The sequence below is a fragment of the Rhincodon typus genome, chromosome 1, assembly GCF_021869965.1.
Source record: "Rhincodon typus isolate 14 chromosome 1, sRhiTyp1.1, whole genome shotgun sequence".
In the NCBI taxonomy this organism is placed as follows: domain Eukaryota; kingdom Metazoa; phylum Chordata; class Chondrichthyes; order Orectolobiformes; family Rhincodontidae; genus Rhincodon; species Rhincodon typus.
In genome coordinates, this window is record NC_063332.1 from 94,027,043 (window position 1) to 94,042,958 (window position 15,916).

At 39.4% G+C, this 15,916-nt stretch overlaps 2 protein-coding genes across 4 annotated transcripts in view; one reads left to right on the forward strand and one right to left on the reverse strand.

Moving 5' to 3' along the window:
• Positions 1-3,442, forward strand: part of LOC125483698 (leucine-rich repeat and immunoglobulin-like domain-containing nogo receptor-interacting protein 4) — a 27,153-nt gene extending 23,711 nt beyond the window's left edge. The window contains exons 6-7 of one of the 2 annotated variants that reach the window (XM_048600012.1): positions 773-938; positions 1,043-3,442. In XM_048600012.1, the coding sequence (XP_048455969.1) occupies positions 773-938; positions 1,043-1,215 (339 nt within the window). In that variant the 3' untranslated portion in view covers positions 1,216-3,442. Of the gene's footprint in view, positions 1-772; positions 939-1,017 lie in introns of both variants that reach the window. The other variant, XM_048600017.1, reaches the window with a different exon arrangement.
• On the reverse strand, positions 1,322-15,888 carry LOC125483701 (rRNA N6-adenosine-methyltransferase ZCCHC4-like). 2 transcript variants are annotated; one of them, XM_048600027.1, is made up of 6 exons: positions 15,731-15,888; positions 12,834-12,955; positions 12,211-12,286; positions 8,903-8,954; positions 7,170-7,314; positions 1,322-5,185 (listed from the first exon to the last, which is right to left on the reverse strand). In XM_048600027.1, exons 1-6 carry the CDS (start codon positions 15,863-15,865, stop codon positions 4,987-4,989), a joined length of 729 nt encoding a protein of 242 aa, XP_048455984.1. In that variant the 5' UTR covers positions 15,866-15,888; the 3' UTR covers positions 1,322-4,986. The 2 variants fall into 2 exon arrangements, with proteins under 2 accessions (XP_048455984.1, XP_048455991.1); XM_048600034.1 differs by lacking the exon at positions 15,731-15,888 and adding an exon at positions 15,366-15,384 and having other exon boundaries at positions 4,631-5,185.
• Between the last annotated feature and the right edge of the window lie 28 nt (positions 15,889-15,916).

Below are 15,916 nucleotides of genomic sequence, written 5' to 3' on the forward strand. Positions count from 1 at the left end.
TAGGATTATTTACATTAGAAAGACGGAGGTTGAGGGGGGACCTGATTCTGTAGACCTCAATCATGGGAGGTACAGACAGGGTGGATAGCAAGAAGCTTTTTCCCCAGAGTGGGGGACTCAATTACTAGAGGTCACAATTTCAAGGTGAGAGGGGAAAAGTTTAAGGGAGATATGCGTGGAAATTCTTTACGCAGAGGGTAGTGGGTGCCTGGAATGCGTTGCCAGCGGAGGTGGTAGAGGCAGGCACGATGGCGTCATTTAAGATGTATCTAGACAGATTCATGAATGGGCAGGGAGCAGAGGGATAACAGATCCTTGGAAAATAGGCGACAGGTTTAGATAGAGGATCTGGATTGGGGCAGGCTTGGAGGGCCGAAGGGCCTGTTCCTGTGCTGTAATTTTTTGTTCTTAATCTTTTCAGTCTCCTTTCCTGCTTTCTAAATTCATTATTTTCTAATTTTATGCCCTAGTAATATTGTACAAGTCTGTTGTGCTCCTAAACTTTATCTTCTATCACATTATATGCTGTCATAAAATATTTTTCATTGTGAAGATTCAGAAAGACTATGCAATGATCTTTGTTACTTTCTTTGTTGAGTATTAGGATGAGACCGGCATAAAAGAATTGTTCTCTTGAAAATAATCATGTAGAAGCAATCCCTTGGTAAAATACTATGAAAAATAAGCCAGAAGTCAGTCCCAAATGAACACCATGTATATTCCTGATTTCATACAGACCATAATCTAGAACACTTGCTTTTCATGGTTGCAGGTACAGCTCGATATGTTGTGTAACAGTCCTGACAGCTTCAAAGGGCTCTGGATGAGCCAGTTGCCACTTTCTCTTTTTAACTGCTCGAACGAGCCTAATTTTGCATTTTTACCAAAAGCATCTCACGCCATCAAAACTAGTCTTGTTCGTTCATTTCTAGGAAAAGGTAATTACCTGTTCTAGTTCTTTATAAATACATTTAAGTATGATTGCTGTATTTTCACGGCAGCCTTTTTCAATTCAAGTGATTTTTCTTTTGCATTTTATCAGGGATCACTGCTATTGTACTTGTTGCTGCAGCTGTACTCTTCACTCTCTTCCTCGGCCTAATATACTTATCACCAGTGAAGTCAGTTGAGTCATTAAAACACTGTGGCTGCAACAGAGTGGAATCTACTCCACAAGAAAATGATGAGCAAGATACGTGCAGTTCTTTTATTTAATTAAAATAGATGTCATATTTTCAAAATTTTCATCAACAAAAACAATGGTCAATAGAAGAAACTCTGACCTACTACTGTAAAATAAGACAAATTATCCTATATAGCCTTTTTGTTTCTTGCTCTGCATAACACCCTGCATTCAATATTGTAAATGCAGTTTTGGAAACAAATGTTGGTATAAAAATGCAATCTTTCCCAATCACAGGATGTCTGAAGCACTTTGTTAACAATTTATTGTGCAATGAACGGAACAACATGAGGTCAGTTTTAAAGTGGAAAGTAAATTGTAATATTTTACCAGGTAGCTGGTCAGAGTCAATAATTTGTTTTGAAGCACAGCCTTCTCAGCTGTTTCCTGCTCATTGCTACATAAGTAGACAACTTTTCTCATTGCTTTCTGTATACCTAAAGCAAGGTATAATGTTTCATCAATTGTAGAAACTAAGTTTTGGTACAATGCTCTTTTTTACACTTATTTGTAAGTACCTTATCTTAGAAACTTTGTGCATCTGGTTTGTGATTACGTGATGCTAGTTCTCCAAGTGACAGAGAAAGAGAAGTATTCTCAAGAAACTCAAAAATGATATGTTACCATCAATTTTGGGGACTCTTCAGATTTATGCAAAGTGTACACTTACAAGTTTTGCAAAAGGACTTAAATTCTGGAATTGTTGAATAGTGTCTGCAGTGGTGGACAAATGCTTCCCTTGTACAGTAACTCTTTCCTGGGGAGTTTTGCAGGATATGGAGATGCATGGCAGAGGTAATTTTCAGCATTGGCTTGTCTCTAGACCATGGTGTAGATAATGATGGTCATGCCTTGAAGCCCAAGGTCAACCCTGGGTCTAGGCCTCAGCCTCTTTTTAAACTACCTTCCTTCTTTCTTCTGTATATAAGCATGTTAATACTGGACCCTGGGAAGGACTCACAGCTGTAGGCTTCAATTTCACCATCTGGCACTGCAGGAACACCAAAGACTGGGCCAATATTTTTAAAAATCCAAACTGAAAAATAAAATGGCAACAGAACTGGAGTCAACGTAATGCCCATCTGTTCTAACACAGGATTAGCGGGAGGGGGAAAATGACTAATCTAACCAGAGCCTTAAGTAGTTCACCTGTGCTCTGTGTTTCACTTATATTAGCAGTTAACATGTGAATGGGAAGAATACTGGCTGTAAAAGATCTGCCTTGTGCACTGACTGTTTTATGGTTCTATCTCCCTTTTTGATCAGAACAACATTTGAAAAATTTTAAGCTTAAAAAATGTTGAGGTCTATAAAAACACACCTGCTGAAAATCAGTGTGGCTTTTAGCCTCTGACAAAGCAGGAAATTTATTTAAAGAATGTGCTGAACTGTAAAGGCAGCTAAATCAGGCACAAGCTCGTAAAAAACATTCAGCTTTGTTACGAGATTGGGCAAACCATTTTATTTCAATTCCATTATTGTGGAGTTTTAAAATTCTATATGCAGAAGTGCTTTCACACCTGCTGTGGTTCATAAAATCCCTGCACTATGGAAATAGGCCATTCAGCTCAACAAGTCCACCCCTCCAAAGAGCATCCCACCTAAACTCATTCCCCTACTCCTACATTTCCCCATATCTAACCCAAACATCCCTGGACATTACGGGTAATCCACGTAGCCTGCACATCTTTGGACTGTGGGAGGAAACTGAAGGAAACCCCACGCAGACACGGGGAGAATGTGCAAACTCTACACAGACAGTCGCCCGAGGGTGGAATCGAACCCTGGTCCCTGGCACTGTGAGGCAGCAGTGCTACCCACTGAGCCACCATGCCACTCTATCTGTCAGATCTATCTGTCCAATTTGTAACACATTCCATGTGTCCTTTCTGTCAAAGATGAATAGGTTTTTATATACCTGCATGTTTTCAACTCCACTTTGCTACCATCTCAGAGTGTGGTGCTTAGGTTTGGTAAACTGAAGCTTCCGGATTCAACGAGTACATGAAAAAAAAATTTGTTTCTCTGTTGCTTCAGGAAGTTTTCTCAATGAGGAGCTCAATGTCACAGAACATGGACATCCCCTTTCCTGGTCAGGTTCCCTCTTTCTTCACATCCTTCATGGGTCTCAGCAGTCCTTCAATTGTTTATTCAGCTGCCAAGAGTTCTGCCATTTCCTTCCCAAAACATTTCCATATCTCTAATTCTTTCCTTCAGTAAGAGACATTCATTAAATCAAGACTTTTTCACCTGTCCTTATTTCTTGTGTGGCTTACTATCAAAACATTGTTGATAACACTACAAAGTTTTACTTGGTTAAAGGTACGATAAGATATATCAGCACAATAATTTATTTTAGGGTGTCATCATATGCCAGTTGACTGGAGGATCTCATGTGTTGTTTGAGAGAAGAGATCTAATCAGATCCAATAGCTTATAAACCTGAGCAGGGCATTAATTTGTCTTTATAAGGGAATAAAGTTATATGTAACAAATGAGTTTTTAATTTTTTTGAATAATGAATTCATTAATAGATATTTGGCTTTTTTAAGTCTCAACATGGTTTGAGTTCTGCACGTGATAGATGCTGGGGGAGTGGCATAGAGGCTAAGACAAACAGAATGGTGCAAGAGTGACAGCTGGAAGGCTTTTACACAGCACCCCCCCCCCCCCGGAGATATGACCCACCAACACAAAAGCTGAAGTGCTGAGCCACATTTTAAATGCCCGAATTCTGTTCCCAAACTTGGAGCAAAATATTTAGGTTTTAATTTTCAGAAACTTTCTACTCAGTTAATATTGCGCATATTATGATGTTATGCACCCTAAATGGATAAGAACCTCTACAATATTAAAGTACTTCTGAAAAAAAACAAAACCAAGTTATGGACTCAAGAAAATTGTGTTATCAAATAGTACATCCTGTTACCTGCTGTGCAAGTTTGCATTGTAACTAAATAATTTACAATGATTAACTTATTTAAATATTTCCCATTTCACATCCAACATATTTGTAAATCACAATCTGGTCTTTCACATGCAACATAAGTGTGACAGTTTATATATTCAGCAATATTTCAAATGGAGCAACCAATGTTCTGTTATTCTTTCAAATTAACATGTTCCTTCATTGCAATATAAATAATTTATAGCCGCAAAGAAAACAAAAGAACAAAGCACTGTATTCAAAACAACAGGATGCATGTTGTGTTAGACATTAAATTACAAAGTTTTCCTTTCTATCTGATAGCCACATGAGCTAAAGAAGAGCCCTTTCTTTGATGTGGTTCCTTTGATAGTCATCAAGTGAGCTATTTTGTGAACTTGAATGCAATATTAATCCAAAGGAAAAAAAATGAAAGCAACTTGTGTGCTCTTCTTCTGAAATCAAATGCAATCTCACCAAACTAAAATTAATTGAATAAATCTAATCCATAACTATACAGCTTCTGTAAACTCTCTTTATAGGAAAATAAAAGTTTTATTGACCTATTACACATGCAGAAATTGTTGAAAACAATCACAAACTTACCATTCAAATCAAATGAGAATATACAATGGGAAACATAGGATTCTAAACGTGGCACTATACTAATAAGATGAGGCCACAGGTTTACAAATATTCTCTGGCATATTATCAAATATGTGTCCAAAATTTGAAAGAAATAAGGCATTAACATTGGAATAGTGCAATGGAAAGAAGGACACCTTATGGACATACTTCAATGGCCCTACATTGTTAGACAGTACTCATTGCCCTTCATTCGGCAGAAATTAGGTTGTGCTTGTCAAGGAAAGCTACGTCATTTGACACAGGACGTAGTCTGTCCCCTAAACTGCTGCTGCTTCTTTTTCTTCTGTTTCCTTTTTAACTTCCCGATCACCAATTTCATTGTTTTCTTCTTTTGGGCACTCATCTTTTGTGCTTGATTTTTAGCTATTCTTCCAGTAGTCTCTTTCTCTGCCTCCAAATACCTTCTTTTCCGTGGTATTGCTCCTTCACTGTATGCAGAAGAAAATAAATAATGATGAAGTGTCGAATAACCATAAGAATTATAAATTGTGCTAAATGCTCTGGTGCTGGTCCCCCACAGTGCATGTCTGCAGTTAGTGCACAAAAGCCAAATTATGAGCTTGGGCAAACATTTATCAGGTACTTTGCAGATGACCTACTTTGCACTAGTTCTGCTAAAAACTTATAATTTAGGTTCTTTGCATTTGCCCCTATGTCACTGGATCCACCAGGGGTTGTAGTATTAAAAAAAATCAATGGCTCTACGTACTTATTTTGGACCAGACAATATTCATACTGGCTCTGATCAGAGGCTAGATGGACAGACCATTCAGGAGGAAATTTAATGAGGATGTAAGTAAAATGCATCTTTGCATAACAAAGGAGATCAAATCCTAGCTTACCGTGAAGACGCCCTTAAGTGGTTACGATGTTACAATTAAACAGTTTTAACAATTCGAAAGCAGAATGAGATAAGACACATCTGAGGTAAATGAACGGTAGATGGGTGAATGAAGGTGGCCAGGATACCCTGAAGCAATTCACAGCAAATCAAGTTCTTTGATTTTACTTCAGTCAGATTGACACTGCATTATACATCAACGATCTGGATGAAGGAATTGAGGGCATTGTTACTAAATTTGCAGATGACACAAAGATAGGTGGAGGGACTGGTAGTGTTGAAGTGGGGAGGCTGCAGAAGGACTTGGACAGGCTAGGAGAGTGAGCAAAGAAGTGGCAGACAGAATACAATGTGGGAAAGTGTGAGATTATGCACTTTAGTAGGAAGAATAGAGGTGTAGACTATTTTCTAATCTGAAGTACAAAGGGATTTGAGAAAATCCTGAACTAGGACTCTTAAGAATAACAGAGATAGTAGGAACTGCAGATGCTGGAGAATCTGAGATAACAAGGTGTAGAGCTGGATGAACACAGCAGGCGAAGCAGCATCAGAGGAGCAGGAAGGCTGACGTTTTGGGCCTAGACCCTTCTTCAGAAAGGACCCCTAGGACCCTTTTCTGAAGAAGGGTCCAGGCCCGAAACGTCAGCTTTCCTGTTCCTCTGATGCTGCTTCGCCTGCTGTGTTCATCCAGCTCTACACCTTGTTATCTCAGATTCTCCAGCATCTGCAGTTCCTACTATCTCTAATCCAGATAAGTGCTGTGATTACAGGAGCACGTCAGGGGTTAGGAAACCTTCAGTGAGTAACTCACCTCCCGACTCCCCAAAGCTTGTCCACCATCAACAAGACACAAGTCAGGAACGTGGTGAAATACTCTCCACTTGCCTGGACGTGTGCAGCTCCATCAACACTCAAGAAGCTTCACATCATTCAGAACAAAGCAGCGTGCTTGACTGGCACCACATCTACCACCTTCAATATTTACTCCCCTCACCACAAATGCACTGTGGCCACAGTGTATACCCAAAACCACAATCTCTAGAAGGACAAGGGAAGCAGATGCATGGAAACTAGCTTCCTTACAGAATCATGGGTGACCCATACCCAAGAACTGCATATGGTTAGAGAGATGTTTAAGGGATTAGCAAGCAAAATGGAAGGCTAAAAGGTGTGCAGCAAATTGATAGGAAATGGACAGCAGATGAACTTTTGGGATGTGCAATGGTGTGGCTTTGGTTTACTCTCTAAATAATTTAGAACTGAAGAGTGAAGAATTATACAGACATTTTCTATTGAAAACAAATTACAAAGCATAACAGAGTGTAACGCACGTTTGAGGATGGAGGCATAGATAGGAGTCTAACATGCAGCAACGATATTGGGAATGATAAACTATATGTTTACTTTGCTATTGTGACCTGCAAAACTCCATAAAAGTATAGGAGTCCATTATGTTCATGACGGTCAGTCAGCCATTTAATTGTGACTATTGGGACAACAGGAAATGACAAATCACCTTTTTGTTTAATTATATTAATATTTTAAAAAGTCAAGGAACATTGACAACTCACAAAGTGGTCCTTTTTAGGATTGCTGTGCGAGGACATTCTCTGCGTTTATGTTCAGAGCTTCCACAAATAAAGCATCCTTCTCCAGCTTTCCCACAAGAGTGCTCCTTAAGGACACACCGACAACAGGTGTCACAGTGAATCCAGGCTGGAAAAAACAAAATTACTGCTTGGTACAGTGTGAAACTGTAATTTAAAAATGACATAATCATTTTGACAATGCTGTGTCATGTTTTCCTTTTTAATAACTGATAGATATAAACCAGCTTTGCAAGATCCTGCTGTTCAAAACAGGGTTTTGTTTCAACGGTGAAAGTCGCAATAAGCACTTGTCACTTCAAATGTGGCAGTGACATCAAAATGTCTGGTGCAGGATTTTTCTAATGGCAGCCTGCTCCCGTTTGAGAAGCAGGATGGCAGTCTCCAGATCCAAGCAGGGTAACCTGCTGACAGTCCCTCCTGCCCTGGATCTCCTCCTGCCAACCTCAAGACCAAGACTGTGCAGAAGGTGGACTTTAAACGGTTTGTGATTGGGGCCCCAGGTAAATTTGCATTCAGGTTATAGGTGGGTGTGAGGGCCACCTGAGGAGTTTTAACATGGATAGATTTAAAATGAACACATTTGAATTGTAAAAGAACCTTATTAAAGTATTCTGAAAAATAAAGTGTGATTGCACTCCAAAGCATTTTTAAAAATGAATTCCAGATAATAAATTATTGAAATGCAACATCTATCAGAAAACTTTTTGTTAAACTAGTACATCCCCAGTAAGTGTTTTCACTTGTGGCCTTGGGCACCATGTTTTACTCCCATCATGATATGTGAAATAGGGAGAAAATATATAAAAAGGACTGTGCTAAAATACAAATAAAGTATAATTAAGGTTCCGTAATTTAACTTCAGTGCAACTTTTTTTAAACTTGGTTCTCATCTATACCAAGACCTCATCCTATCCATGATATAACTATCCGTAAAAGTATTATTAAGATATTCTGTTAGCTCGGTATCAAGGTTTAGAGTCAGATGAATTCTATGTGCTATTTATTCAAGCAAATGTGGATATTCCGTATCAGGTATAGTGTTAACCCCATCCTCCACCATATTACACTTACCTCCTGTAACCAAAATGGTATATATTAAATTAGGTTCCCCAACCTCTGGACTTAATATGTTCTCACGCAAATCAACAGAACCCTGCTGCTACAATACGTGCAATACTTGGTGCAGGTCATCAGTGACTTTAACAGCACCTCCCAGACTGAAATCTCTATTTTCAAGGACAGGAGCAGCAATTCTATGGGATTATCATGACGTTCAAGTCTCTCACCATCCTGAAGTGGATATACTTTGCCACTGTTTCACTGCTACCGGGTCAAAATCAAGCAACTCCCTATCTAAGAGCCTCTCTAGCTTTACTTCATGGATGACAGGAATGCAGTGAGAAGACCCATCACCACCTTTCCAGGCCAACATAAACTTTGCCTCATTACTACAACCAACATCCCAAGAATAAACAAGAAGATTAATTTACAAGAATTAATAACAAAATTCCTTAATAAAAGAAAAAAACTGAGCATTATTCTGAACAGAAATCAATAAAGTTTTCCAGAGCTAGTTAGCCAATTTGTTAGTCATGTTATTCATGCGGATTAAATATTCTTGTATGTTGAATACTGCACATCTAGTATGCAGAATTGGGAAACTATATGATGATTGGATATGGCATTCTACTCACATGGTTTTACACATCTGTTGCACGTCTTACAGTGTTTCCATTGCCTACCATCCTATTGGGAAAGCAAAACAACATTAATCTAAACCAGAAACTTTATAAAAATACATTTTAGAACAGAATACTGAAGGCTATCATTTAAGTTCCCAATCATAAGATTAAAAGCGATGAGAAAATTACAACACGAAGAAGATCCTTCAACTGCACCATTTCTCTGGTTAGTGTAGGACAAGGGGTTCAGTCTGTGTGATGCAAAATCACAATCTCTCTCTCGAAGCCACCATAAGGTGTCTCTTAAGTAAAGTAATTTCTTGTCTCAGCAATACCTGCAAATACTCTTTAGCAGCACGAGACCAAGAATATCATACTTATAACTCCATTGTTGCAAATTTATCCATTCACACTTCAGATGTAATTTATACAGAAAGTTCTTTGTCCACACATAAACTCCAACCAAAGTGACAGCTAGCTATTCCAAACCATCACCCACATCATTCTGAAGACAGACACAAGTGTGCCTTACAGTGTCTTTCCTAACTTTCCCTTCCTTTTCCAGGCATGTTATTTCCTTCTGGCCTTTGGTGCAAACCTGACCTGCCCCAGGTAAATTTGCATTCAGGTTGTAGGTGGGTGTGATGCTACCTGAGGAATTTTAATATGGATAGATTTAAAATGAACACATTTGAATTGTAAATGAACCTTATTAAAAGTATTATTTTGAAAAATAAAGTGTGATTTGCACTCCAATGCATTGTTAAAAAATTAATTCCAGATAACAAATTACTGATAATGCAACATCTGTCAGAAAGCTTTTCTTTAAGCAAACACATCCCCACTGAGTGTTTTCACTTGTGACCTTGGGCACCACTTTTTACTATGCGATAGGCATTTCCTACTGAATGAAATAGTGAGGAAAAGTATAAAAAGCAAAGTGTGCTAAAATACAAGTAAAATATGATTAGGTTCATGATTGGAAAAGATTGGGAAAGGAGTAAATGGGAGATTGTAAATTCAAAATCACAAAGATCAGACCTGGTTCTTGGATCATGGATCAAGTACTCTCTGCAATCAGGAGGTAAATCTTAAGTGAAAACAAGGGCCACAAGTGGCACAGACAACAATTTTCCAGGTTATGGTCATGGGGTTAAGTACTCAAAATAAACTAAAGAGTATCTCCAAAATAAGGAACAGCTGTGAAGTAAAATGACATGCAAATGTTAAATGGGGACTATTTAAAGATCCCAGTTAAACTGAGACCATCACAGAGGAAGCCATTTATGCAAACTAATTAATTTCCACTACCAGTTATAATTGTTTGGCATTTAACCAGCATAGATTCAGTAACAATTCAGGTAAATAATGAAGATCATTTATAACTGGTAGAGCAAACCAAACTAAAAAAAATCGTAGAAATAGATGTTTTTGATTGAAGGTCGACTGTCATTAATCATGCAGCTGCAGCCTGTTAGCATGGAATGCCGACTGTTTTGTAAAACTCGGATAACTGATCATGCTGCATTTCAGTGTTGAATTTACCAACGTATCAAATTCAAAACCAGTTATCATAACCACAAACAACAAAAAAACATTTACCCTTTCACTGGCTCTAAGATACAGAGCTTCAGTCCCTAGTTTGCAATGTCAGAGTACTATGTAAAGGGTCAAAAGTAAATGCTTAAAATTCAATGGAAATATTTCCAACACTTGCAGTGAAAGAAATAGTGGAAACATTTTCACAGAACTGTACTCCCATTTCAAAACATCATTGCCCACATTATATGTGTGTCCAGAGCCTTTGGTTCCACCACCCAGATGAAATGACTAAATGCATTCTAAAGGAATACTAATGGCTGCAATCATTCAGCTCAGATGCAGTAAAATAATTTTACTGGTGTTTTCTTTTTGATGACTTGTGCCATGGGTTTTAAATCACATTGAGAACCTAAAAGGCAGCACAGTGGTCAGCACTGCTGCCTCACAGCACCAGGGACCTGGGTTTGATTCCACCCTCAGGCGACTGTCGGTGTGGAGTTTGCACATTCTCTCCATGTCTGCATGGGTTTCCCCCTACAGTCCAAAGACGTGCAGGTTAGGTGGACTGGCCTTACTAAATTGCCCATATTATCCAGGGATGTGCAAGCCAAGTGGATTAGCTGTGGTAAAATGCAGATATACAGGGATAAGGTAGCAGGGTGAGTCTGGGTGGGATGGTCTTCGGAGGGTCGATGTGTACTTGATGGGTCAAATGGCCTGCTTCCACACTGTCGTGATTCCGAAGTAAAATGTAAGACAATCAGTGAATCATGCTTTCAAACCAGGTCAGCTATCCGATAGTTGCCAGATTAAGATAAGATTTAGTGGCTCTGGAACAGGGTTTGGAGGGGGCCTGAAGGACAACGGTTTCAGTTTGTTTGATATTTGGTTCGTGGAAATTTCTGCTCATTTGGTATTGGATGTTGTCTGTGTATGTGCAAAAATTGACCCAGTTTTCTGAGTTTATTGATGATGTTTCAGAGGGGTAATACATTAATGAGAAATGGGAGGTGGGGTATACCAGAGGTAACAATGCAGAATCCATTGCAGGTTATTTTCTACCTACATTAGACAAACAAGAATGAAACCAGGCAACTATAATTCTACCCAGCTAGAGAGGCATTGGAGGAGGACAGAGTGGTCAAATGGTTTACAGGCTGCAGACAGATCGAGAAGGATGAGGAGGGAAAGTTTACCTTTAGAACAATCATATCAAAGTCACAATGACAAGAACCATTTCAGTACAGTGTACAGAGAACTTCAGGGAAGATGCACAGGGATTTGGACACCAACACTTTCAAAAGACTCTGGAAAGAGAGGTTGGAGATGGGGCACTAAGTTACAAGGGCAGCAGGGTCAAGGGTTGATTTTTTATGGAGATGGATTATGATAGCAGATTTAAAGGAGAGAGGGACAACGCTTGACAGAGAAAACAGTTAACAATATCTGTTAATGTAGCAGCCAGGATATGTAGGTGGTCAGTATTTATTGAAAATAGGGCTATGGGAGCAGGTCATGGGTCACATGAGAGGGCATGATGGCAAAGACCAGAGAAATTTTTTAAAAAATGAACATTTACAAAGGACCAAAGTATCTAAAGTCAGTCCTTTAGCTTCTATCTACTGGAGTTGCCAAGGCAGATATCCCAACATTCTAGGTTCTTAGTATTTTGCTATATTCACTGTGATAACTTACCAAAATTGTTTAATATGTTAAATCATAATGAAAAAACTAAAATTATCTCCAAACCAGTGTCACACAGGTAAAAGCTTGCTTACTTTAGATGTGCAGGCCTGGCATATCTCACAGTGTCTGTTTGCTGAGGATACATATCGTTGACAAAGTGAACAAAACCTAGAGAAAAAGACTGGAATTTGTAAAAATGCAACTTTAAAACCAGAAAATACACATTTACACCTTTTAAATCCTGAAATATTTCACCTTGAGCAAAATGGACTGAGTTTCTTGGTTAAAGTTAACTTATGAGTCGCAAAGACAAGTGGCTGTCGTTGAAGTAGATACAAAATTGTCATATGACAGTACTAAATTCTTACCTGTTTGATCTTGTACATATATTTTGTTACATATTATCATATACTCAAACATAGAAGGAACAAGTCTTCCTGTCTAATTCTTGGTTTGTTTCCCCACTATCAATTCAGAGTAAGCCACTGTTATATGTTGCAAGGACATAAGAACCCTTTTTGGGAAAGTGAGAAGCTGCTGTCTTGATATTTGTTACTTGACGTAGAATATGAAACGCTTCAATTACAATCGTTTTGACTCTTTGTTAGAAGAGTTTGTTGTAAGAACCATTTTCCTCAGTTTGTCACTTTGATTCAGAACATCCAAGTTAAAGGCAGTGTATTAGAACATATACATTTCACCAGGTGCTACTTACCTGTACCCTTCTTCTGCAGGCAAAGTGATATCTTTTGGAGGAAGGTTGGTAAATATGCGAACTGGAGACTGTTTTCGTCCTGTTTTCCCATGTTTATATAATGCATGATTATCATAATCCACCTAAAATAAAATCATGATTATTAACTTTCAGGTACCTTCTATTCTTTTAGTTTATCTGAACTGAATTCCTCTACGAATCATAGAGTCGCTACAGTGTGGAAACAGGCTCTTCAGCCCAACAAGTCCACACCAACCCTCTGAACAGTATCTCACCCAGACCCATCCCCCTACCCTTTCCCTGTAACCCTGCATTTCCCATAGCTAACACACCTAATCTACACATTCCTGAAAAACAATGGGCAATTTAGCATGGCCAATCCATGTAGCCTGCACATCTTTGGACTGTGGGAGGAAACTGGAGCACCCGGCAGAAACCCGAGGAGAATGTGCAAACAGTCGCCTGAGGATGGAATTGAATCCAGGTCCCTGGCGCTATGGGGCAGCAGTGCTAACCACTGAACTGTGGCTATATGAACACTTTTTGTTGTTCTAGTGTCCCAAAAGGAACTACATATAATCTACATAAAGAAAAACAAAGAACAGTACAGCACAGGAGCAGGCTCTTTGGCCCACTAAGATTGCGCCAACACATGATGCCTTTTGCCTCTATGCAGTCTGTATCCCTCCATTCGCTGCCTAAAGATAGCTATCAAGATACCTTTTAAATGTTGTGACTGTATCCATCTCAACTACTTCCTCTGGCAGCGCATTCCAGGCACTTACCATCCTCTTGTGTGACAAACTTGCCCCCCTCACATCTCCTTTAGACTTATCCCCTTTGACCTTAAACCTATGTTCCCTAGTAACTGACATTTCTAATCTGGGGAAAAAAAAACTGACTAACATGCTATCCATGCCCCTCAAAATTTTGCAGACTTCTATCAGGTTGCCTCTCTTCCTGCGATGTTCAAGTGAAAACAAACCAAGTTTTACCAATCTCTCCTCATAACTAATACCCTCCAAACCAGTCAACATCCTGGTAAAGAGATAACAAGGTGTAGAGCTGGATGAACATAGCAGGCCAAGCAGCATCATAGGAGCAGGAAGGCTGACATTTTGGGCCTAGACCCTTCGTCAGAAATGGTAAACCATTTCTGTACCATCTCCAAAGCTTTTACACCCTTCTGGTAGTGTGGCGACCAGCACTGTACACGATATTCCAAGTGTGGCCTGAAGTTCTATACAGCTGCAGCACGACTTGCCAATTTTTATACTCTATGCCCCTGACCGTTGAATGCAAGCATGCCATATGCCTTCTTGACCAATTTATCCACTTGTGTTGCCACTTTCAGAGAACTGTGGATTTGTACACCTATCTCGCTCTCATTGTTGAAGCAAGGAAGGGTTCTGCCATTTACTGTATACTTTTATCCTGCATTAGATCTCCCAAAACGTATCACCTCACATTTGTACGGATTGAATTCCATCTGCCATTTCTCTGCCCAAATCTCCAGCCTTTCTCGATCCTGCTATGTCTTCTGGTAATCCTCTTCACTATCCATAGCTCCCCCAGTCTTTGGGCTGTCTGCAAACATATTAATCAGGCCACCTACATTCTCCTCCAAGTCACTAACATACATTGCAAACAACAAGAGGTCCGAGCACTGATCCCTGCGGAACACCGCTGGCCACAGATCTCCAGTCTCAAAAAAACACTTTCACCTCTACTCTCTGTCTTCTGTGACTAAGTCAGTTTGGAATCCATCTTACCAACCTACCACAGATCTCATGTGACTTCATGTTTTGTATCAGCTATTAGGGACTTTGTCAAAGCCTTACTAGAGTCCATATACAGGTATTTCTGCTATAATACATGTTTCGTTAATGTGAATTGGCTGTAACACGATTGATGGATAGCGGGCGCTGTTAGGATAATGCAAACTTTCTGCTGTACAGGTATAGCGAGTTCCCTATAACGCAATTTTCTATCACGATTTTCTACAGCGCGAGGTCACCCAAGCACGCAATAGTCGTGTTGTAGGAGAAATACCTGTATATGACAACATCTACCACTCTTCCCTCGTCAATAATCTTTGTTACTTCCTCAAAAAACACAATCAAGTTTGTGAGACATGACTTTTCCTGCACAAAGCCCTGCTGCCTTTTGCTAATAAATCCATATTTTTCCAAATGTGAGTAAATCCTATCCCTAAGAATCTTCTCCAAAAATTTCCCTACTACTGACTCAATGGCTCATAATTTCCCGGATTATCCCTGTTGCCCTTCTTAAACAAAGGAACAACTTTGACTACTCTCCAGTCCTCTGGGACCTCTCCTGTGATGAAAGAAGATACAAAGATTTCATACAAGGCTTCCGCAACTTCCCCACCTGCCTCCCTCAGCATTCTGGTATAGATCCTATCTGGTCCTGGGGACTTGTCTACCTTAATACTTTACAAAACACCTAGCACCACCTCCTTTTTTATGTTGACAAGATTTAGAACATCACCATACCCCTCCCGAGACTCACCATCTACCATGTCTTTCTCCTATGCGAATACCGATGCAAAGTATTCATTAAAGGCTTCACCCACTTCTTCTGGCACTGTGCATAAATTCCCTCCTTAGTCCTGGAGTGGACCCACCCCTTCTCACGCCACCCTCTGCTCCTTATATATGTAAAAAACGCTTTCGGATTTTCTTTTCCAGATTCTGAGAATTCAGAAAAATGTCTACATTGCCAAACAAAAGACTTCGCCTGGCTAGGTTTTATTTAAAAAACAGCAAGCTGACTCCTGCAAACAATGTTGAAGGGCAACATTTTATGGTATCCATCAAATTTCTTCCTGTCTATAATCAGCCATAAATGAATGAATTGACTCAGTCACGACCTACCAGCCACGCAGTTGTTATCTCAGTTTTACATTCAGCCTCAAATAAAAATTTTCTCTGATATCCTCCAGGTCTAAAGTATGAAACTGCAGTAGCAATTGCATGTACCACTATTATTTTGAACAGTTGAGTCAACATTTTCAATTCGTACCACAGCTTCCCCTGTTAAGAGCACACTGCAATCTTTTA

Coding starts and splice junctions, on each gene's coding strand:
- LOC125483701 (XM_048600027.1), bottom strand. CDS start 15,865: ATGTTGACTCAACTGTTCAAAATAATAGTGGTACATGCAATTGCTACT. Junction 8,955..12,210: donor GCCAGGCCTGCACATCTAAA/GTAAGCAAGCTT, acceptor CTTTCCCAATAG/GATGGTAGGCAATGGAAACA. Junction 5,186..7,169: donor ATCCTAAAAAGGACCACTTT/GTGAGTTGTCAA, acceptor TTCTGCATACAG/TGAAGGAGCAATACCACGGA.